The sequence below is a fragment of the Mauremys mutica genome, chromosome 3 (genome assembly GCF_020497125.1).
Source record: "Mauremys mutica isolate MM-2020 ecotype Southern chromosome 3, ASM2049712v1, whole genome shotgun sequence".
Lineage (NCBI taxonomy): Eukaryota > Metazoa > Chordata > Testudines > Geoemydidae > Mauremys > Mauremys mutica.
Genome location: NC_059074.1, coordinates 146970778 through 146994778, shown reverse-complemented (window position 1 = coordinate 146994778; position 24001 = coordinate 146970778). Strand labels below are relative to the sequence as shown.

General features: G+C 51.4%; 1 protein-coding gene across 3 annotated transcripts; it reads right to left on the bottom strand.

Annotated features, from left to right (window-relative positions):
- Positions 1-3: 3 nt before the first annotated feature.
- Positions 4-24001, bottom strand: ABCC10 (ATP binding cassette subfamily C member 10). Of its 3 annotated transcripts, none has more exons than XM_045009880.1 (22): positions 23762-24001; positions 19211-19407; positions 15203-16583; positions 14145-14372; positions 13610-13766; positions 12563-12702; positions 12387-12466; positions 12051-12222; positions 10922-11020; positions 10475-10664; positions 9936-10013; positions 9004-9195; positions 8315-8450; positions 7653-7848; positions 6793-7136; positions 6445-6614; positions 5337-5497; positions 4639-4892; positions 4126-4271; positions 3517-3614; positions 3129-3241; positions 4-520 (listed from the first exon to the last, which is right to left on the bottom strand). In XM_045009880.1, exons 2-22 carry the CDS (start codon positions 19369-19371, stop codon positions 385-387), a joined length of 4632 nt encoding a protein of 1543 aa, XP_044865815.1. In that variant the 5' UTR covers positions 19372-19407; positions 23762-24001; the 3' UTR covers positions 4-384. The 3 variants fall into 3 exon arrangements, with proteins under 3 accessions (XP_044865815.1, XP_044865814.1, XP_044865816.1); XM_045009879.1 differs by lacking the exon at positions 23762-24001 and adding an exon at positions 23434-23569 and having other exon boundaries at positions 5-520; XM_045009881.1 differs by lacking the exons at positions 15203-16583; positions 23762-24001 and having other exon boundaries at positions 10-520; positions 19211-19341.

The window sequence follows — 24001 nt, the reverse complement described above, 5'->3', positions numbered from 1 at the left end:
TTATTTTAAATTACAAGTCCTTGAATGGGAGTCACCTGACAGTAGAGAATAAACCCTCATTACACCAAAGGGGATGCTGCCCCAAGCCAGGAGCATGTTTCTTCATCCTAGGACTCTTGATCCAGACCTATAAGTTTTGGTCCAACCCCATCATGGCTCAGGGGACTGCACCTGAAACAAGGTCCAGGCTGAGCAGGACCCAAACCAAGAACCAGTGTCACCCTTTTGTCCTTTGTGCAGGCTAGTGCATCCCCTATGGCAGCTCCTGGCCCAGCAGGAAGTAGGTGCCTGCACCCTCGAGCTGTTGGGGTCCAGTGGAGATGGGGATTGCAGGTGTGCAGCCAGGAGGTGCTCGTCACTGGTCTCAGTCTCTTAGCAGGGAAGTCATTGCTGCCCACTGGTCAAGAGTCGCTGAAACAAGGAGTCTTCCCTCTTGCTGAGGACAGCAGGTGAATCCAGCTCTGCCACCTTCCCTGCATGCATCACTAGCACACGGTCTGAGTCCAGGATGGTGTTCAGCCTGGTGAGAGCAAACACAGCAACATGCATATGTGTGTGTGGGGGTGTGTCTTGGTCTGTGCAGGGAGAGAGACACCAAATATCGCTCCCCCATTCATTAGCATAGAAGCCTGAGACGCCCTCATAGGCACCAATTTCTACAGAGCCCTTCATCACAGTTGCTGGGGGAGCACTTATATACACAGGGATCACTCCTTCAGCACTAAAATGCAGCCATCTCTGGGGAGGAATCTGGGAGCTGTTTAACAGGAACGCTACACAACAACTTTCAAGACAGAGTGAGAACCCAGGAAGACAGCATTTCTAATAGGTGAGAGCAAGGAGGCTGGGAGTCAGAACACCTGGGTCACCTGACTGGCTTTTCCACCAACTGGCTTTGTGAACTTGGGTGAATTATTTTGCCAGTCTGAGCCTCAGTTTCCCTATTTGTAAAATGGGGATAATGATACCCATTGCCTCCCGGGGGGCTGGGAGCCTAAATTCATTCCTGTCTAAAGCACACAGAGATACAGTGGGAGGATGTAGTATTATTAATGGTATTATAAACTGCATGGGACTGTGTGATGTCACTGCACTGGAATTGGATCAGAACTGACATTAATAACCCAACTCTTACAGAAAGTACTAGTGGATCTTCATATGGACCCCAGGTGGTCAGGATCTCGGTTTCCCATCTCCCCCAAAAGACAGAACCAGAGCAGCCCATGGTGCCAGGCTGGGGCACAAGAGTCAGTCCTGATGGAGTGAAAAGTACCAACTACTGATTCTCTTGCAGAACCGGATTTCCCTAAAGGTCTCCCATCCAAGTAATGACTCAACCACATAAATAAGAACAAACATACTTGGTCAGAGCAATGGTCCATCTAGCCCAAAATCCTGCCCTCAAATAGTGACCAATGTCAGGTACTTCAGAGGGAATGTCCAGAACAGGGCAATTATCAAGTGATCCATCCCGTCGTCCACTCCCAGCTTCTGGCAGTCAGAGGTTTAGGAACACCCAGAGAATGGGGATGCATCTCTGACCATCTTGGCTAATAGCCACTGATGGACCTATCATCCATGAACTTCCCTAATTCTTTTTTGAACCCAGTTATAATTTTGGCCTTCACAATATCCCCTGGCAAGGAGTTCCACAAGCTTGACTGTGCCTTGTGTGAGGAAGTACTTCCTTTTATTTGTTTTAAACCTGCTGCCTATTAATTTCATTGGGTGACGCCTGACTCTTGTGCTACGTGAAGGGGTTAAATAACGCTTCCTTATTCACTTTCTCCACCCCATTCCTGATTTTATGGACTTCTGTCATAACCCCCCCCTTGTTGTCTCTTTTCCAAGTTGAACAGTCCCCGTCTTTTTTAATCTCTCCTCAGATGGAAGCTGCTTAATACCCTTAATTATTTTTGTTGCCCTTTTCAGTACCTGTTCCAATTCTAATGTATCTTTTCTGAGATGGGATAACCAGAACTGAACACAGTATTCAAGATGATATTAGTCTACAGCCTGAGGTGGCCTGGCTGGAGGATGCTCTTCCTATCCACCAGTCCCTTCTTTCCCTTGGAGCTTTTTAACCTAGTGGTACTGGCCCACATCAGGGGAGCGAGGGCATCCCTGGCCCAGAGGTGGCAGTGCAGTCTCTCATCCTCTGGCTGTCCTGCAGTGCCCTCTACTGGGCAAGACCAGCTGTATTTCATGTTCCGCACCCTCTCCACTTCTCCGTGATGGCAGGGAGCTTTCAGGCTCTCAGTTTTCTATATTCTCAACCCCTTTTCACCCTCTGAGGCTGCAATACCCCTGTTCCACTTGGCAGGAAAGTCAGGGGCTCCCTAAGTCCCTATCAGACAGCTTCCAGCAATACATAGAATATGCTGGGTTTTCACCTGGCACCTACCAAAGAGAAGACTTTGCTATTGGGCAGTATCTGGATGCTCCTGGAGACTGGCAGCAGTCAGGTGGACTAGGGCCCAGGGGCAGGGGCTGAAGGGGGATGCTAAATACCTGCTTCACTCCAGAGCAACAAAAGGAAACAGTCAAGTTTGCACTTGAAAAATCTTGTCATGCTGATTTCACGGCTCAACTCACATATGGGGCTGAATATCAAGGTGGGGGCAAACACGATGCTGAGACTGTGGGCGTGGCGAGTGGGTAATGACGGCACTGTGGGCGTGGCCAGTGAGTAATGCTGGGGCTGTATGTGTGGCTAGTGGGGGAAGACTGGCGCTGTGGTGAGGTGAGTTTAAGAGCAGAGGTCTGTCCCTTTCTCCATATGGCTTTTCGAAGGCTCACAGGGTATGTTTACACTGCCTCTGGCAGCCAGCCTCCCAGCCAAGGTCCAGAGACTTGTACTAGCAGGGCTCATGTTAGCGCTCTAAAAAATAGCTGTGCAGATGGTGCTTCAATGTTACGGTTTGGGCTGGAGCTCAGGGTCTCACACGACCCCACCTGCCTCCTCCCAGCTCTAAAACCTGAGCTCTAGACCAAGCTGCAACAGCTACACAGCTATTTTGAGAGCACTAGTGTGAGCCCCTCTAGCACAAATCTGTGGACAGGGCTGGAAGGCTCACTCCCCAATGCAGAGGAGACATGCACTTGGTGTGAGAGGAAGCCGGCTGTACCTGTGAGCAATCGTGAGCACAGTTTTGTCAGCAAAGCGCTGGCGGATGGTCTGCTGTAGCAGCTGATCGGTCTTCTGATCCACACTGGCTGTGGCCTCATCGATGCACAGCACCTGCCAGTGACACAGTGACAAAGTAAAGGGTATCCCAACACCATGGGAGGAGATCTCTGTTCCCAGCCCAGAGATACACCTAAGAGGGTAGCATAACTCAGCTCACAGCCCTGATTCCATACACATCAGACTGTCCATTTACTCACTAGGGCTTCCTGACACAGACTCCCTTCCTGCCCTTCCACCCCCACAATCAGGAACAGGCACCCCCTCTCCGAACAAGTAACTTCCCTGCTTTGAGCAGGGAGAATCCAGGTGGAGTTAGCAGCACTCACCTTGGCCTGGGTCAGGAGGGCTCTTGCCAGACACATGAGCTGCCTCTGTCCCACCGACAGACTCTTCCCTCTCTCCCCCAGCTCACAGTCCAGTCCACCTGCAAGGAGGCAAGAACAGCACTCACCCAGCAAGGCTTTGGTTAGAGCCCCTGCACAGCATGCCTGGGCCAGGAGCTTCCAGCTGGTACTCAAGACCTCATCTCTGCTCAGCCCCAGTCCAAAGCCTTGGGATTTTAGACTCGGACAGAAGCAAGATTTGTCACTAACAGTGTGTGTGTGTCCTCTGCTAGGATCACAGAGGCTGCTGTGTGAGACTTGGAAGCCCCTATCCCTCCCCCACACTGGATCCCATTGGGGCTTGGCCTCCCTTAGTCAGATCCTGCCAGAGCCTTGCCTACCACCCCCACCAGATACCTAAACTGCTCATGTCCTTCCACTGGACCTTACAGGATTCTGCTTGGGCATCACATGACAATCCCATTGGACCCGACTGGGGCCTTGCCTCCCCATACCAGACCTTGCTGCACCTAGGCCCTTGACTACCACCTCCAACCCACTGGCTCTGGCCACTGCCAGAGCCTCCTCATCTCCTGCAGGCATTGGACTCACCCATCTGAGTAATCACCGCCTGTAGGTGGCACTGCTCCAGCACCTGGTATAGGTCAGAGTCTGTATGTCGCCCCAGGGGGTCCAAGTTCTCCCGGATTGTCCCACTAAACAAAAATGGGTCCTGGGGGATTATGGCCAGTTTGGATCTGCAGGGAGAGGAGAGATGAAGGCTTAGCAGGTGGGAACCAGGCTGGCCCTGACTCTCCTTGGCCGGTCTCAGCCATGGGCACTGTAAACAGGGCATGTCTGAGACACATCAGGGACCAGGCAGGGCTCTTCTCAGCCTGAGAGTCTCGGCACACACAACCAGGGCAGGAGGGGCTCAGGAACATTTCAGCAACTGACAGGAACTGCCACAAGCAGCCAAAAGTGGCCAGAAAGGATCTCCACTAACCAGCCCCCTCAGTATCTCTTTGCTGACAGCCATTAGAACCAGAGTCTTGTCTCTGGTGTAAGGGCTCTTGGCTGGACCCTAAATGCCATTTGCTCCTCCTCCTGCTCTGCCCACCCTACCTCAGACTCTCCAAGCCCACCGATCGGCTGTCGACATTGTCCAGGAGGATCCGTCCCCCCCTCAGCTCCACCATGCGGAAGAGTGCCAAGAAGATGGTAGATTTGCCAGATCCAGTGCGCCCCACAATCCCCACTTTCTCTCCAGGGTAGATGATGAAGGTCACCCCATCCAGAGCATTGGGCAGTCCTGGCCGATATGTCAGAACCACCTGCTGGAACTCCACGTGGCCCCGGCTCGGCCAGTCAGAGGCAACCTCAAAGGAAGAAGATGATGAGACCAAAGTGTGACCAGGATCAACTACCAGCCCTGCCCCACTTGCCACCTGTCCCTTTACCTGGCTTCTCAGTTCCTGACCATCCCTGACTCTAAGCCTCTTCTGCATCTCTCAATCGCACACCAGCCCTGCTCCACCCACCCTGCCCTTCTCCCTCTGCACGAGAAGACCTTGGGGGTGGGGAAAATGGGGGGCTGGTATTAGGAAAGGGCAATTGCCCTGGGCAGTTCCTGTAGATCAGCCCAGCAGTCCTCAGCGCCCACTCATTAGATCGCTGTAATCATCTCCAGCCACTGGCACATCAGGGCCCTGTGGGACACCTGAGCAGATGGGAAGAACGCACAGACAGGAGAGACAGTGCAAAGCACAGATCCATGAGATGGGATGCAGGCCAGAACTGGAGGGCTAAGTGAGAAGTTTTACCTGGACCAGCTGCTCCTGGGGCTCTATGGGGATGTCTGTGGAGTACTCCTCTGCTCGCTCCACACTCACCATCATGGTCTCTGTCTGTGTGAAGCTGGAGATGAGGCCTGACAGCAGGTTTGTGACAGACAGGGCATACGAGAGGGCCAGGCCTACAAGACCTGAGATGATAAGAGAGCACAGCAGGCATGTGAAGGAGTAGCAAAAGCTGGGGACACAGCTCCAGCCAGGGTGGACTGAGGGGGACAAGGAAGGAGCCAAAGCTCCAGGGGAAGGTTATAAGATGGCAACCCAGCTCTGGGGTAGGGAGACTGAGGGGGAGGAGAAGAGGCTGAGGATCTACCTCCTGGGCAGGTGGATGGACCTGCAGCTCTGGGACAGGGAACAGGATGGCCTGAAACCAAGTGTTTTGGGCTCTGTATTGGATCCTGGCTAAGGACTGGCCAGATATGCTGGAAGAATGACTGTGGTGAGAAAACTACTTTGAACAAGAAACTCAAGTTTGTTAAGTTAGGTTTTAGTCTTAGAAGCATATTTTTACTTTTGTTTGTTTGTAACCATTTCTATCCCAATTCCTTCTACTTAGTATCATACTGGGGGCCATGAATCAGTGTTCGTGTCACACTCCCCATCAGTACCCGGCCCGGGCAAGCTAATGATCTGACCTGTGGACCAAATTCGGTGATGAATCCAGGTCACGTGCCACCTGAGGCACGTTGTGCATACACGAGGAAGGCTTAAATACCTGTTCTTTGTTAATAAACCTAATCTTGTTTTATTACACAACCCTTTCAGTGCAGTGTTTCCAACTGACGACTAAAATCCTCAGTCAACCAAACAGGCTGGTGCTGTCTCTTTAAAGAAGCAGAAAACTCAGTCAGGTTTTGTGAGTGCTACACTGAGAGGGGCTGAGCACTGCAGAGGAGATGGCTTTGGGGAGACTCGGGACTGCAAGGAGTAACCAGGCTGAGGTCACTGTGCTGCGAGCAGGCTGGTGGTATCAGGATTCTGAGCCAAAGCTGCACAGCACAGAAGCACCCAGGGTTACTGGGCAGGCAGTGACAACCCCTTACTGGTCTGGGTGACCCTCCAAAGTTCCAGAGCACACCTGGATTTCCCAGTTGCCTCTGGTGCTGGATGATGGCGATTCCTGCTATAGCTGTAACCACAGCAACTCCAATCATCTGTAGGCGGATGTCCAGCCACTGCATGGCGGTGTTACTGGCGAAGAGGCAGCGCTGGTTCTGCTCCAGTCGCAGCTGATTCTCTGCCTCAAATCTGGGCCGGGCACAATGCAGTAGTTAATATCAGGATCAGCCCCAGGGCCCACTGCCATTCATCTGTCACCCCAGCCAGCCCCAGGGCCAGATTCTCTAGGTAACTTCTCCCTTACAAGAGTGAAAGCCCCAAGTTCTCCAGGTGCTGGCACCCTCCCCATCCGAGGAGCAGCCCTCACCTGTCTGTGGCCCGGGTGGCTCGGATAATGCTCAGCCCTGTCAGGGTCTCTGAGAAGTGGGTGTAGATGGGGGACAGGGTGAGGCTGTAGAGGCGCTTGAGCTCACGGGAGGTGCGCCGGTAATAGCGCTGGATGGAGAAGTAGAGGGCAGCCAGCGGCAGCAAGATCAGGCCAATCCAGGGCAGCCCATAGGTTATCATCACCAGCATGCCCAGCAGCCCAAAGACATTGGCCAGGAAGATGTTGAGGATGAAGGGCAGGCTGTCGTCCACACAGTACAGGTCCGAAGAGAAGCGGTTCAGGATCCGGCCCATCGGCGTAATGTCAAAAAAGGTCACCGTGGCCTGGCAACATGGGAACCAGAGTGGTAAGAGCCACACTGGGCTGGGACAGCCTTGGAGAGGGAGCAGTGCCCCTGGAGCTATAGCTTGGCTGGCGGGTGGCCCAGCAAGCAGCCATCATTCAGAATGCCTGGAGAGAGGCAGGACTGAACATGGAGCAGGAAGGAATTTCCAGCCTGCAGTGGCCCGGCAGACCCAGACTCCAAACCCCTCTCCTCCCCAGTGTGGAGGTGCCCTGCTGGAATGGGCATCCCCAATCCCCAGCAGCAGCACACATCTCACAAGGCACAGCCAGTCACCTTCACAATGGGGTGGCTTCAAGGTACCTCTGGTTGTGGAGAGTTGAGAGGCAGGCATAATGATTGCAGCCAAGGGGTGGGCAATCTGTTCACCTCCCTGGCTGAGCAGGTCAGCACTCCAGTGAGACGGTTTGTGACTATCTCTGTTCCCCCTGCCCCCATTTCTCTCCTTGAGCTGAGCTCCTGGGATCTCTCCCTACCACACCCTTACGACTGTTACCTTCATCACTCTCTGGAGCAGCCGGCTGTGAATGACAGTGGCAGCGCGGATGGTGCCGTAGGCGAAGAGGAAGGCCCGCAGGATGGTGAAGACTGAGTTGGCCCCAGCAATGCCGCCATACACCATCAGGTAGAAGTTCACATCCAGTGTGCTATTGGGATGGACTGGAGCTGTGCCCAACACCTGGACGCGGGAGCTGGGAGAGAGAAGGAGACAGAATGTGTTTCAGCCACAGTGCGCACTATGCCAAGGCTGACACCTAGAGCCCCTGAGACAGCAAACACAAGGGCCAGGATGGGGGAGAAGCCAAGGGTCCTTATTCCCGAGATGGGCTACCAGCTTCTTCCTGCTTTTCACCAGCCATGGCAAGCTGTGGCAGACCGATCTCTACAATTCCAAATGCAGGCTCTCTCCACCCTCAAGAGCCTTGTGCCGCCAGGGGGTCTCCCATCTGCCTCAGACAGCAAATCCAGCAGCACCTCTTCACTACCCCTTTTTGTCCCTATCTAGCTCTCACAACCATACTGGTTCTGTGTAATGGGGGGCGTTTAGCCAGCTTCTATTCACAGCAAGAGGCCTTTGCAAAAGGGGCACTAAGGAGCAACTTTGGGGATCATTGCTCCCCCCACAGCCAGACCACGCCAGCTCCTGAGCCCACTTACACAAGCCCCGCAAAGGAGAAGAGCAGCAGCTGTGGGGAAGGGACAGAAGCTGACAGGGGCCTCATGGAGATGTTTGCCGTCTGGGGCAGGTTGGAGATCCAGTGTGACAGCCACCAAACTGAGACGTTCCCGGATGCTGCAGAGATACACAAGAGTCAGTGCAGGGTGGGGGTTAGACTCTGCTTTAGCCAACATGGGGGAGAAGAGCAGGAAGTGGAGCTGAGCTGGGGCTGCCCTGAGGAACTGTCCTTACCACCTCACTACCCATCCTAATCTATACCCTGCTGTCAATACATTCGCCACTGTGGTTACTTGAGCAGTAGAGATGACAGACAGCATCCATAGGAGCCAGGTATAGCAGGCCCCTGGGGAAAAACAATCTTCTATGGAGACACCAACCCACACCCCAGTGTCTCCCAGGGTAGCAGGGGCACAAATTAGGACACAATGTCTTGCCCTCACTTTGGCTAAGGGCTCTGGACAAACCCTTCAACTTGACGGACAGGAAAGTGCTGAAGGGGCCCCGGCTGGAAGGTTAGGAGTATTGGGCCTTCCCCCTGCAGGGGCTATGGAGAGAGAGTAAACCCAGTCTGCCACCCCCAGGGGACCCTCACATATCTGGGGAGCATAGCAAGGGAGCCAGAATGGAGAATGGCTCAAACAGAGAGTGGAGCGAGCTGCTGCCTTACCTTGCATCAGGAGCAGGGAGAAGAGGATGGACAATGCTAGGCAGCTGCCCACTGCCAGCCAATATGCCCTATACACCTGAAAAGCTACTGCCCCTTCTTTCTTTTCTTCCTCCCGCTGGAGGAGGCAGGTAGCTTGGCCCAGTTCCTCTGCCTCTATCTCCATGTCCTCCTTCTGGCCTTGCTCAGCAGGGACTGGGGGGAAAAGGCACAGGTCAGTGCAGCACCAGTAGGACCAGCTCCTCACTGTAAACAGGGCAGGCCTATGCCAAGGGGAAGGCTTTGCCATATTCTTAGGAGGCTTTCTAAGGTTTGTCCCCTCTTCCTTCCCTGTGCAACAGAGTTCATGCCAGCTGCACCCTGTTCTACAGGCATCTATCAGGAAGTTCTGCAGCAGGTGGGAGTGCAGATCAGCATACTGCTTCCTGGCCAGTATCCGATGGCCCCATTACCCCAAGCATAGAAAATAGCCCTGGCCCGCTGTGCGAGGTGTGGGAATGGGGGTTCTTTTCCAAGCCCTACAGCTATCAATTTAATTACCCCCATTTCAGCTCATAACTGCAGATGTGATTGCTGCTAAGGAGCCAGGAGGACTCAGAGAAACCTGTGGATTCAGACCTTTTCCACATATATTATATGCTCTATGTCTGCCACGAAAAGGAGGCAAGGCCTAGTCAGCAGATCAAGCACAGGGCTGTGAACCAGGAGTCTACTAATCCCAACTCAGTCTGTGATGTTAGGCAAGTCACTTCCTCTGTCTCCCTCAGTTTCCCTTGGCAGCTTTCCTGCTCGACCCTGTCCCATTAGTGCAGTTTTCTTGAACTCCTGCTTGGACATCAAATAGTGGCAGTAGGCAGTTCCGCATGGATGTTTATCCTGAGCCACAGTGACCCCACCCACCCTCACCAATGCCCCTCAAACTGCCCTATATTGACCTTTATTCTGCCTCCTCTTATTCTTCTCATTGACCTTGGGGGTGGCTTCCACCAGTGGCAGGATTTCAGATGGCGTACCTAGAAAGAGAGAGACCATGAGTGCTTTATACACTACAGAGATCCTAGAGACCATGTGCCAGCTGTGGAAGTTCAGCTAGCTATTTGGTACAAGATGGCCCAATTTACTTCTGCCTCTGCCCTCCTATTCCTTCATTCAGCACCCACAACCCTACAACCACTGCTCCACAGCTTCCTGTCCCTGCATTGTGTCTTACTCCAAGGCCCCTCTCTTCAGAGTCAGTCTGCTTTATCCATACTCCTATATATTCACCATGTCCCAGTTCTCCCAGCTTATCCAGTGTTCCTCTTCCCCAGGGCTCCCACTAATTTACCCCAGCCTCTTTGCAGCTGTCTGCTTTGATCCTCTATGGCCATTTTCCATCTGAACTCACAGCCCATCCGTCTGTCTGATAAGGCTGGGTCAGAGTTCTTAGCCCTCTGGTACACAGACTGAAACAAAAGCCGGTGTGCCACTGTACCTATCTTGACTATTCTGCCATTGTCCATGAGCAGCAAGGTGTCAGCCTTCTCTAAAAACTCCGTCCTGTGTGTGCAGAGAATCCTGGTCTTGTGTTTGAGAACTCCCAGAATACATTTCTGCATAAGGTGATTGGCTACATCAGCATCAACAGCTGCCAGTGGATCATCAAGAAGATAAATCTCCTTCTCCTGAGGAAGAAGAGACAGTGATACATTTCCCAGTTCCAGCTTTCCCCAGCAGGTGGTGTTGTAGAGAATGGTGCAAGGGCATTGGCTTGGGGCAGCTCCCAGCTCCTTTAGCCCCAGCCTGCATGAACAGGAAGAGCTGGAGGATGTGCAGCAGGAGCTCTGGCTGTTGGGTGCTTCCAGCTTCTCTAGCCCAGCCTTGGCTCTTGGACAACGCACCTGCAGCAACTGGCCCTCTGTAGTGTCACTCTCCTACTTACCTGATAAACGGCTCTAGCAAGAGCGATTCGAGCCTTCTGTCCCCCACTAAGGGTCACTCCATTCTCACCCACCTCCGTCTGGTCACCTGCTGGTAAGATCTAGAAGTGAAACACACAAGATAATCCATTAAAAAAGTTGCTTCACAGAGGCAGCATAACATAGGGGATGCAGAACCAGGACTCCTGAGTTCTATTCCTGGCTCTGACACTAACTCACTATGAGACTTTGGCCAAGACACAAGTGGCCTGATTTTCAGAAACTCTGAGCACCCACAACTCCCACTAAAATCAAAGGAAGCTGCCAGTGCTCAGCATCATGGAAAAAATCAGACCATACGCTTCCTTGAGTTTCTGCTTCCCTGTCTGTGCAATGGAAGGACAATAATCCCTCCCTCCCGGGTATAGTAGGAGGGTTCATCAGCTAATGTGTCTATTGTGCTTCCTGGATGGGATGTGGGGATTACTGACTGGAGAAGGGTGAGGGCTTGAATCAACCTAGATGAGCAATTCTTTCCTTACAGCTCTCTTTAGGGTTGAGGTGTGGAGCATCATCAGACCTGCTGAGAGATTTGTTACTGCCTCCTCTCCCAAAAGGAGTCTGCCCTGAAGTTCCTTGGGACATCTGGGGCTGCTGCCTTGATACTACCAGCAGTCCCACATGGAGGACACAAATTCAGGCCTCTTCTCATCCTGCATGGCCCCACCAGATCCTGGGGAAGGGCTTTCTGCGCCAACAAAGCATTGGCTTCTGATAGTTTCCCTGTAGCCAGAACCTGACTACTTATTAATGGGAGTACTCAGGCAGCCTCGAACAACCTCTCCCTTCCCTGGGATTCAGAGCCTTCTGCTCCTCAGGACAAGTCTTAGAGGAAACAGTACAAAGTGTTGCCAAACCAACCTCACACATGCGCCTCAGCCCAAGGGAAGGGAAGTGACTCAATGGCAGGTACCAGTAATGAAAATGAACAAACAGTTAGGTTGCGTGAGACACATGGCACATTTGGCTTAGGAAGGAGGGAGAGGCTGGGGAAATAGGTTCTGTGCCCTGATGGAGAAGTTAAGGTTCAGGCTGAGATTCAGGGCAGGGCACAGGGAAGCCGGTAGGATGTTTTCATCACAGGGCACTCACATTCAGATCATCGGAAAGTGCACAGGCCTCAAGCACCTCCTGGTAGAGCCTGGCATCGTAGTCCCTCCCAAAGAGGATATTCTCACGGACAGTGGTAAACTGGATCCAAGGCTCCTGGGTGGCCAGGCCGAATCCTCGCTCCAGATCCCAGACATACACTTGCCCACCAAGTCTGCAAACACCGCAGAGCCAGGTAGGGGAGAGAGGCAGAAAAGGAAAGGAGAAGAAATAACATGGGGAGAGTGTGCCTGGTAAATGGGTCTAGCCCATGGAAAATCCCTGGTAGCAGAGGTGCTGGGAGGTGGGACAAGGGGAGAGGTGTCTTTGGCTATTTACCTGTTGAGTTCTCCAGTGATTGCTGCAAGCAGAGAGCTCTTCCCACAGCCAACCTTCCCAACAACTCCCACCAGCGCCCCCTGCAGAGGGAAACAAGCAGCAGCAGATTCATTGCATTAACACTTGGCCCCTCTGGTGATGGCTCCCTCTTCCATATTCCCTGCACCCCCACTCACCTTGGCCACTGCCAGGTCCTGAATGAAGATCTGCAGAGTCCCTCCAGACAGGTGCTGCCTGGTGCTCTCCTCCCTGGGCGGTGACCAGGAGAAGGTGGAGTGATGCATTTCCAGTGCAGAGGATGGGTCTGTGGGGCCATCTGACAAAAGAAAAGCAGCACAGCCACTGCATTAATCCTCAAGGGTCAGAAAGTGCAGGGGAGACACTAAGCTGGGCTCAGCCACTCCTGCAGTAGGTTTCCGAGAGAAGACAGCCCAGACAATCTCAGATGCTGGTAGCACCATCAGCTCCACTCCCAAACAGAGTAGGCAAGGATAAGAAACAGTTCTGACACACTCCCCACAGCTGTACAAGGCCACTGTGTGACACTGAGACACTTCCCTGTCGTAACCTCACCTTAAAATCTTTCCTTCTTTCTCTCTTCCACCTGTCTCTGAATCCCTGTAGAAAGCAAGTGGAGACCCAGTGACTCCCATGGAGTCATTCCAAGAACAAACTGGACTCCCGATGTCTGAAGGTGGAAGGAACAGCAGGGAGCTGGCAACAGGGATGGGGGGAAGAAGGGAAATATGGAGAAGGGAGTGCAGAGGTTTCACCCAGTCTGCCAACCAAAGCCAACGGGGCTGATGGCTTCAGTGTCAAGGGAGATTTTGGAGAAATGAGCAAGCATCCTTTGCTTTGGGAATATACAAAGGCAGGAATCAGCAGGCATAGGCATGGTCTGTTTGGTGCTGGTGGAGAGTAATGCTATTGCCCTGTCCTCTGCTGGGGACATTTCCACAGGTCCATGGTGTGCACTCACCTCAGACTGACTGAAGGGAGTACAGCTCACTGCTCAGCATCCTAGGGAGTTCAGAGGAGGTGGAGCAGTTACCTAACTGCACTAGGGCCAGTGGGCCCATTTCCTATAGACTTGTTCCCTGTGCACCCCAAGCACCTTCTATGTTCAGACTTCTCCGTTCTTCTCTTCCCACCCACACATGGAAATTCCACCCAAAAGCCTACAGTACCCATTCCTGCTTGTGTCCCATCTCCTGTCTCCATACCAGTGGTGTAATAAGCATGCAGGTCCTGGTCAGAGAGCTCAAGGAAACGCTGGATGCGATCCAGGGACACTTTGGCATCCAAGATTCCATTCAACACCCAGGGGAAGTTATTGAGGGGAAGAATCAGCATCCCAACAAGCGCCAAGGCTGTAAATACCTGTGCCAGAGAGGGAGACAATAAAGAATTGGGGGATAGTGACCCTTTGGCACCCCCCCCTACACACACACAGAAGAGTTTCACAGATTAGAGACCATCATGGAAAGGGGGAAGACAGAATGGACAGATGTCCTTGCATCTGTGGGAAGGTCATGGCTCACAGAAGGGTACTGAGCTCTATTCTCAGGGTGGCTACAGCTGCACTCAGCATGGTGGGCTGAGCTCTGTCCCCAGGAGAGATTCCAGAGGAATGCAACCCTGTGCAGGAGAGGTGTCCCACTGTCATTCTGCTTAGGATGGTTCTGAAAACTCTCTTCCCACCTCACACATCAGTCTGAGCAGAGCAATGGGGTTGCACAGGTCTCCCCTGACATTCACCTTGGTGGCAGTGAGTTGGTGCCCCAGCAGGACATAGGTAATGAAGATGACAATGGAGACGACTACTGGCAGTGCTGCCCACAGGTACACGCACACAGCATCCAGGTACTTGATGGCTCGCAGCTTCTGCAGCTCCTTGGCTCGGCAGGCATTTATCCGGGCACCGAAGTGCTGCTCCCAGGTGTAAAACTTGATCACTCGCATGCCACACAGGAACTCTGTCATCAGCTGTGGGCAGAGAGGCAAGCAGAACAGAACAGTCCCACAGTCATATCACACTAGATGCTAGCCACACAGATCTGACAGAGAGGAGAAAAATGATGGAGAAACAAGGGGCCAGGACTAGGACATGTCTACATGTGGCAGGGGCAGCAGTCAGGAGCTCTGACCCCTCTTCCCTGATGCTACGCCTTCCCATTTGAGCTCTGTGGTGTTCAGTAAAAAACTAAACACTCAGTATTTAATGTCTGAACAAAACAATTGGCTCCCCACAGAAGAGTCATCCCGCAAAACAGTCCTGACTTATCTAGAGAAGACCACCGTGCATACTGGGGGAAATATACAATTAGATACAACTTCCTTCAGGAACATATTGTAAAAGCTCCTACGGATTTGCTGTGTGTCTGGGAGTGAGACTTAAGTTTCTATGCTTCCAAAATATGGGTTGAGAGTTGCCAAAAGGATTGGAGGGGCTGGAGAGAGCTCTGTCACCATTGTTGATGGTAAGTTAAAACATTACCATAAAATCCTATCACACTGGAGCCCAGGACACTTTGATAGTAATCCCCCGAGGGAAGAGACAGTGCTGGAGATGCTCACATGGCAGAAGCGAGAAAGTGGATGACACTGACTCTGAGCATGCCAAATCAGAAAGGCACAAAACCACCATACAAAGGTGGATGCATGCACTTTGAACCAGCAGTGGGCAGGGGTCTGAGGATTAAAAGGCATCAGCGGGAAGATGTGATGGGAGTGTCTCAAGGGAACAGACCATGGGTTTCACAGTTCTAAGAATGATCAGGAAGAAAATGCAGCAATGAACCCAAAGGCTGCCTCACCTTAACTCGTGTGTCTTTGTGCTTCAGCATCTCCTTGTTGTTCTCCATGATACGGTTTGCTATGACCTTGTTGACAGGCACAAGCAGCAGAGCCAGGGCTAGGCCTCCCAGGAAGGCCACCCCCACCTGCTGGTAGAGGAGGTAGAGGGTGATGGCAAACTGGAAAGGGAGACTCCACACCTCATGGAAGCTGACGCAGAAGTTGACCAGCCGATCGGTGTCTGTGCTCATGAAGTTGACAATCTCGCCCATGGTGAAGCCAGCCAGACTGCTGCCACTAACCCGCAGGGCCTTGCGATAGATGGCAGAGATGACTGCCGCACGCACCGTCAGCATCACCTTGTTCACCTCATAGCTGAACTGGTTCCGCAAGAGAGCACCCAGGAAGGAGCCAGCAAAGAGGCTGAGGGCATACAGCACCCCATGGCTCAGAGGCTCCTGGTGCGACTCCATGAAGCTAACCAGCAGGTTCAGGAGCAGGGGACCTGAGAAGCCCAACAGGCTGCCAGCCAGTCTGAGGAGCCCTAGGGAGTAGTAGCGGAGCCCAAAGGCTGCATGCAGCACTGCGAAGAGTTGCACAGCCTTCTGGGCATCACAGGGGCTTCCTGAAGATGAGGAGGCATCTCCACTCCCATCACTTTTGGTGACAATTGGGCTAGTGGAAGACATTGTATCTTCCTCCTCTTGGCTGAGAGCTGCCTTTTCCTGCCAGCAGGAGTAGAAATGATCACGGACCCTGGCAGCCTGGAGCCGTCGAGGTAGCAGATAGACGTCCTGTGGCCGATTCAGCATCCACTGATAGCCACGCTTCATAAGAGGGTTCATCCAAGCATAAGAGAAGCGTGAGAGCCAGCTTTCACCATCCTCTGCCACTCCCTGCCAGTTAGGCACTGGGATCCCTGGCTCCGTGACGAGAGGTTCACGCTGCCAGGAGTCATTGATGGAGCAAAAAACTTGCCTGCTGGCAACAGGAGTAATATACCCGATCACATAGATAAGTAGAGAGGCCAACTGCAGGCAGAGGATGGAGAATCTGAAGATGTGAGCAGAGTGGAGGTGGGGCCAGGTCACCCCATTCTGGCAGTACCATACCAGTGTGATGATAAGGGCAGGGACAGGGAAGAGGGCTAGGAGCACCATGGCTGCAGGGCCACGGGAGGAGCCATATGTGGACCTGTAAAGCATGAGGAGTGTCAGGCTATGAGTGAGCCATGCCAGCAGGGCAATGCCACTTGCCAGCACTACCAGATACAAAGTACCCAACTCCTGCTGAGTGATGGCTGCTGAGATTATATCAAGGATGGAGAGGCCAGTGAGTATGAAGGAGGCAGCAATTCTGCATTTCCAGCCAGGTCTGTGGGAAGCCCCTGGGACAGGAGATCTAGTGGAGAGAAAAGTGGTGAAAGCTTCAGAGTGGAGCCAGCTACCATTCCATCACCTGTGACTCACTCCTCCCCTTCCTCCCACTTTTCTTCCCACCACTACCCAGTCACCCCTAGTTCTCACTCATATAGAGGATGACAGGCTCTGTGTCCCATTCAGAGCTTTTTAGGAAGATAAAAATTACCACACCTGATCAGATCATGTGTCAATATACTCTGGTATCTTGTCTCTGACAGGGGCCAATAGCACATACCTCAAAGAAAGATGCAAGAAATCCCACAGTTGACAATTATGGAATAATCTTCCCATGAGGAAATTTCTTCGTAACCTGTGATACTTGGTGGTTGAATTAGGTCCTGAACCAGGACGGTTTAAATCCCTGCTAAAAATATATTTTTATCCTCTCTAATATAACTCTGGATGTTCATATTCTTCATATGAATGTCTGATTCTTTTTTGATTCCTCCTAAACTTTTGACCTCAGTGTCTTGTGGCAAAGAGTTCCACTGGCTAATTACCCAATGCATAACAATTTCCTCATCGGTAATATATTTATGGCCTGTCAATTTCATTGCCCATTCTCTTGTTTGTGAATTATGAGAAGGAATAAATAGGAAACCCTGATATAATTTCTGTACACCATTTATTACTTTGTAATAAATGCCACCTTGTATTTATATCCTCTCTCAATGCCACCTTGTATTTATATCCTCTCTAACCGAAATAATTTCAATCTTTTCAATCTCTTTTCATACAGAAGTTTTTTTAGGTCTCTAATCATTCTGATCAGTAGTCTCTGAACTCCCTTTCTACTAAATCTTTTTTGAGATATAGCGACCCCAGCTATATACAGTACTTCCAGGTGAGGAAACTGATTGGTGTAATGACATTATAATATTTTTCTCTACTCAGTCCCTTATATAGAACTAAGTATGTGTTTAACTATCTGTCACTGCAAATTGAGCAGATGTTTTCACTGAGCTGTCCACAATGATTAACAGGTCTTTCTCGAGAGGTTACAGTTAATTTAGAACCCAGCAGCATGTAGGACTTTTCTTGTTTTAAAAAATAATACCACCTAAGGGGCTGGAGGGAGGGAGATACAGAGAATATATGTTCTTGGCTAAGAAATGATTCAGGAGGGATATGATAATCACCTTCAATTATGAAAGGAGCATGAGGAATTGTTTAGGGTGGTACGTAAGGTATAACTACTAGGAGGAAGGAGAAAAGAAGTACAATAGGCTAGCTATGGTGTATAATGTAACAAAACACAACCACAGGATAAATATAACTTTTTCAAAAGGGAATATGTCAGCTGAATATCAGGAAATATTAGGGACGATTAGGCTTGGGCATCATCTCCCCAAGGGAAATGGTGGAGTCTCCATTGGTTGGAATATCTGAAACTGAGCTGGACAAAACCCTGGGGAATAAACTATAGGCTAGATTCTACACTGGACCTGGGGGATAGGGATGGACTAAACCAGGGATCTCAAACTCAAATCACCACAAGGGCCACATGAGGACTAGTACATTGGCCAGAGGCCTGCATCACTGAAATCTTTTCATACAACAATACAAAAGTATAGTCAAAAATGAAAAAAATGAAGAGTAAAATAGTATGCTATTAAATGTCAATGTATTCACTTTTTAAAAACTCTAATGCAAAGCGGGGTTTTAATAAAATATAAACACCTGTAACTATTCCTTATGTGGTCAGTAACACTGATGATGATCTACACCAGGGGTCTCAAACACGCAGCCCACGGGCCATTTCCTGCGGCCCGCCATAGGTGCCGACTCTCTCCTGCACTGTGTAACCCTTTCCATCCCCCCCCAGCCACTGTGCAAAGTCGAGAGGGAAACTGAGGCTCACCTAGGAATTATAAAAATGTTACAGAAAATTTCCACTTTGTCACAGACACTGTCCAGTATCCCAACGGAGAGACTCCTGGGCAATGGGGGACGACGACCTCTAGGTGCCCAGCACCCCTAACAGAGAGACCCCGGGCGATGAGGGATGGTGCCCAGTGCCCCTAACAAGTCTATCACAGGGGTTTCAAACATGTGGCCCCGCCCCTACCTTGCCTCTTCCTACCCCTTCTCGCCCCCATTCCAACCCCTTCCCCAAAGTCACCGGTCCAACTCCACCCCCCTGCCCCTATTCCAACCCCTTCCCCAAATCCCCTCCTCTGCCCCACCTCTTCTCTGCCTCCTCTCCTGAGCGTGCGGCTTCCTCACTCCCTTCTGGAAAGTCCTAAGCGCTGGGAGTCCTAAGGTGGGAAGCACTGGGAGGTAGGTGGAGGAGTGGGGACGCAGCGCGCTGGAGGTGGGGGGTAAAGGGGAGCTTGGCTGCCAGCGAAGTCAGCACCTATGGCAGGCCGCAGGACTAACTCAACCCGCAGGCCACGTGTTTGAGACCCCTGGACTAAACAGGACCTAATAGTGCTTTTCACTCTGCATATGCTCCAGCACGCCTCCCAAAAGGGAGTAAACACGAGACTGTGAATGTTTCCTGCAGGCAGCTGCTATGTGGCACAGAGAGAAATGATTTCCACCATTCAGGAGCCTTTTCCCACATTCTTCTTTACAGTGAAGAGGAGACACAGATGGCTACCGTACCTTGGAGTGCCGAGGTAGCAGGCGCTTACTAATGCAAGGATTGTGTGAGGGACAACATTCAAAATCAGCTGGTTGAAGCAGTGACCAACACTACCATGGACCCACACAGGAAGTGGGTCTTCCGGACTGGTACCACACAGATCAGCCAAGATCTCTTCCATCTTCTCTTAGAAGCCAAGAGTAACAGCCAGGAGTTCCTAGGGAAGAAAACAGGAAAGAGAATGAGTTAGGTGTACAACTAAATCAAACACAGCTTGAGATAGGAAAGGAAGATTCCTCCTTTATTAATAATAAACTCCTTGCCACACTGCAGGTCTCTTGTTATCAGGATCTCAAACAATTTTACAACATTTATGACACTTTTCTGCCTTCCCTTTATCCCCGTGAAGTAGGTAAGCCACACACAGGATTAACTCCAACCATGACTATAGCCAGATGAAATTTTTCATGTGAAACTTTTTTTTGCTGAAAATTGTGGATTCAGGTTGATGGAAATCTAGGGAGGTGGTGGAATCTCCATCCTTAGACGTTGTTAAGGCCCAGCTTGACAAAGCCCTGGCTGGGATGATTTAGTTGGGGTTGGTCCTACTTTGAGCAGGGGGTTGGACTAGATGATCTCCTGAGGTCTCTTCCAACTCTATCTTCTATGATTCTTTGAAATATCTAATGAATTTGTGTCAAATTGTTTTGGTTGAAATCCTCCCCCCGTCAAATCCACAAAAGATCAAAACATTGTTGACATTTTTTAAATAAAACATTTTGATGTTTCAATTCAAAACAACTTTTTGTTTCTAAATTCACTTCAATTTTATAAAAAATATTGAAAACAAAACATTTTGTTTGACCCGAAATGACATTTTTTCCCAACTTTTTGGTTCACTAAAAATTAGATGTTTTTGTTTTGGGTCAACCCACAACAATTCCCTCTCCTCTCGATTTTTTGGAACAGCCAATGAACTGAAAAGTCAGTTATTTGTACAACTCTCCCAATAACCGCTATGTGACTGTCTCTGGAGTGGAAAACAGCAGTTCTTTAACAGTGCACAGCAATATTATACAATACTTTAGAACAGGAAGCAGAAGAGAATCCTATTCCAATTGAAACTGCCAAGGGAATTTAAAGATTACCTACAAAGGAAAAAAAGATTGAACTTGTGCTCGTTTTTTGCCTCTTAATGATATGTACAGGGGCCTGGAAATGTTTCATTATGAAAAGGGTTCTTTTACATTAGCAATTCAGGTCCTGTCCATCATGATACAGTTTACAAGCCGAGAACTAGTGAAACATGACAACATGACATTACAACAGTTAAAACAGTGAAAGCTGCAGTAATTGAGAGGGAAAGGGCATTTTAGTCATTGTTTTAAACATTTTTTTTTGTTAGTGCCTATTTAAAAAGGTATGGATTGGATGAATGGACTGTAAGATGGATAGAAAGCTAGCTAGATTGTCAGTCTAAACGGGTAGTGATCAACGGCCCAATGTCTAGCTGGCAGTTAGTATCAAGTGGAGTGCCCCAGGGGTCGGTCCTGGGGCCAGTTTTTCTTTCAACATCTTTATTAATGATCTGGATCAGGAGTGGGCAAACTTTTTGGCCCGAGGGCCACATCAGGGTTTCGAAACTGTATGGAGGGCTGGGTAGGGAAGCCTGTGCCTCCCCAAACAGCCTGGCCCCTGCCCCCTATCTGCCCCCTCCCAATTCCCACCTCCTGACTGCCCCCTCAGAATCCCTGCCCCATCCAAACCCCCTGCTCCTTATCCCCAACTGCCCCATCCTGGGACACCCCGCCCCTAACTTCCCCCCCCGGGACCCCACCCCCATCTCCCAGTCCCCTGACTGCCCCAACCCTATCCACAACCCCGTCCCCTAACAGGCCCCCTGGGACTCCACGCCTATGCAAACCCCCCCGTTCCCTGTCCCCTGACTGCCGCCCCCAGAACCTCTGCCCCATCCAACCGCCCCCTGCTCCCTGACTGCTGCCCAGGACCCACTGCGCCTTATCCAACCACCCTGCTCCCCACCCCCTTACCAGGACTGGCGGACGTGCTGTCTGGCCGCAGCCAGCCACACCGCCGTGCTGCCTGGCAGGATCTCACAGCTCCGCCACCCGGAGCACTGGCGGTGCAGCAAGCTGAGGCTGCCCAGGAGTGGGGACAGCAGGGGAGGGCCTGGGGGCTAGCCTCCCCAGCTGGGAGCTCAGGGGCCAGACAGGATGGTCCCATAGGCCGTAGTTTGCTCACCTCTGATCTGGATGATGGGATGGATTGCACCCTCAGCAAGTTCGCAGATGACACTAAGCTGGGGGGGGAGAGGTAGATACGCTGGAGGGTAGGGATAGGGTCCATACTGACCTAGACAAATTGGGAGATTGGGCCAAAAGAAATCTGATGTGGTTCAACAAGGATAAGTGCAGAGTCCTGCACCTACGATGAAAAAATCCCATGCACCGCTACAGGCTGGGGACCAACTGCAGAAAATGACCTGAGGATTATAGTGGATGAGAAGCTGGATATGAGTCAGCAGTGTGCCCTTACTGTCAAGAAGGCTTATGGGCATATTGGGCTGCATTAGTAGGAACATTGCCAGCAGATCAAGGGAAGTGATTATTCCCCTTTATCTGGCACTGGTGAGGCCACACCTGGAGTACTGCATCCAGTTTTGGGCCCCCCCACTATGGAAAAGATGTAAGCAAATTGGAGAGAGTCCAGCGGAGGGCAATGAAAATGATCAGGGGGCTGGGGCACATGACTTATGAGGAGATGCTGAGGGAACTGGGCTTATTTAGTCTGCAGAAGAGAAGAGTGAGGGGGAATTTGATAGAAGCCTTCAGCTACCTGAAGGGGGGTTCCAAAGAGGATGGAGTTCGGCTGTTCTCAGTGATGGCAAATGACAGAACAAGGAACAATGGTCTCAATTTGCAGTGGGGGAGGTCTAAGTTGGATATTAGGTAACACGGTTTCACTAGAAGAGTGGTGAAAGCACTGGAATGGGTTACCTAGGGAGGTGGTGGAATCCCCATCCTTAGAGGTTTTTAAGGCCCGGCTTGACAAAACCCTGGCTGGGATAATTTAGTTGAGGATTGGTCCTGCTTTGAGCGGGAGGGTTAGACTAGATGACCTCCTGAGGTCTCTTCCAACCCTAATGGTCTATGATTCTATGATTTAACATCAATGACTAATTAAAATTTTGTAGACTTTGAGCTGTCCCCAGCAAACAAGTGAAAACTAGACTAAGGCTATGTCTACACGACAGCCTAAGTCGGCAAAACTTATGTCGCTCAGGGGTGTGAATATTCCATCCCCGAGTGACATAAGTTTTGCCGACATAGGCTGTATGTAGTGTGCACAGTGCTATGTCGTAGGGAGAGAAGCTCTCCTGACAACATAGTTTCTGCCACTTTTGGAGGTGGGGTTTTTATGCCACTAGGAGAGCTCTCTCTTGTTGGTATAGAGCAGGGGTCGGCAACTTTTCAGAAGTGGTGTGCCGAGTCTTCATTTATTCACTCTCATTTAAGGTTTTGCGTGCCAGTAATACATTTCAATGTTTTTAGAAGGTCTTTATCTATAATATATAACTAAACTATTGTTGTATGTAAAGTAAATAAGGTTTTTAAAATGTTTAAGAAGCTTCATTTAAAATTAAATTAAAATGCAGAGGCCCCTGGACCTGAGTGCCACTGAAAATTGGCACGCGTGCCATAGGTTGCCTACCCCTGGTATAGAGCATCTTCACTACATGTACTGCCAGCTGCGCCACTGCAGCGCTGTAAGTGTAGACATGCCCTTAATGTGCCTGAAGATATGTCTGCACTACAAGCGCTGCAGTGGCAAAATAAGTGCTGCAGTAGTGTAAACACTTGCGATAGCGACAGAAAGGGTTTTTCCATTGTTGTAGTAAATTTGTCCCCGAGAGGCAGCAACTAGGTCGACAGAAGATTTATTCCAGCAACCTAGTGGTGTCTACACCAGAACTTAGGCTGTCTTAACCACATCCCTCAGGGGTGTGAATTGTTCACACCTCTGAGGGACATACAACATCCGCATTGGGCCAAACCATTGGTCCATCTAGCCCAGCATCCTATCTTCCCACACTTGCCAGTGCCAGATGCTTCAGAGGGAATGAAAAGAACAGGGCAATTACTGAGTGATCCATCCCCTGTTGTCCAGTCCCACTTTCTGGCAGCCAGAGGTTTCGGGACAGCTGGAGCACAGCGTTACATACCTGACCACTGGCTAACAGTCACTGGTGGCGCTAATCTAGTTATACTTTTGGCCTTCACAACACCCCCTGGCTGTTTGGGGCGGATGTGGCCAAGGCAGCGGGCCCAGCCCGGCTCTGGGAGCGGCCAAAGGGGGCCCGCGGCCCCGGCTGAGGCTCACACGGCCGCCCGGCCCGATGCCCGGAGAGGGCAGGGTCTCCCGGCCCACCCGCCAGGGGCAGGCAGTGACGTCAAGGCCGGGGCCGCCCACGCCACCCGCCAGGGCCTCGGGTGATGTCATTGGCTGCCTCCCCCTGAGCGGGCGTCCTTTGACCCCTGCCCCCGCGGTACCTGAGCGCGTCCTCGTCTCCGCTCCTTCGCTGGGCTCGCGAGGACGAGCCCGCACCCATTTCCTCGTGGCCGCGCTCCCTGCCGCCGGGAGGCCGCACTGCTGCCGGGCCGGCCTGGCGACGGCGAGCCAAGAAGGACAAACCCGGGCCTGGGCTCAGCGTCAGCGTCAATCCCAAGCCGCTCCGGTGCCAGCCCTGCTTTACCCGGCCCGGAGCGCGCCTACCCGGGCTGGGCGGTGGC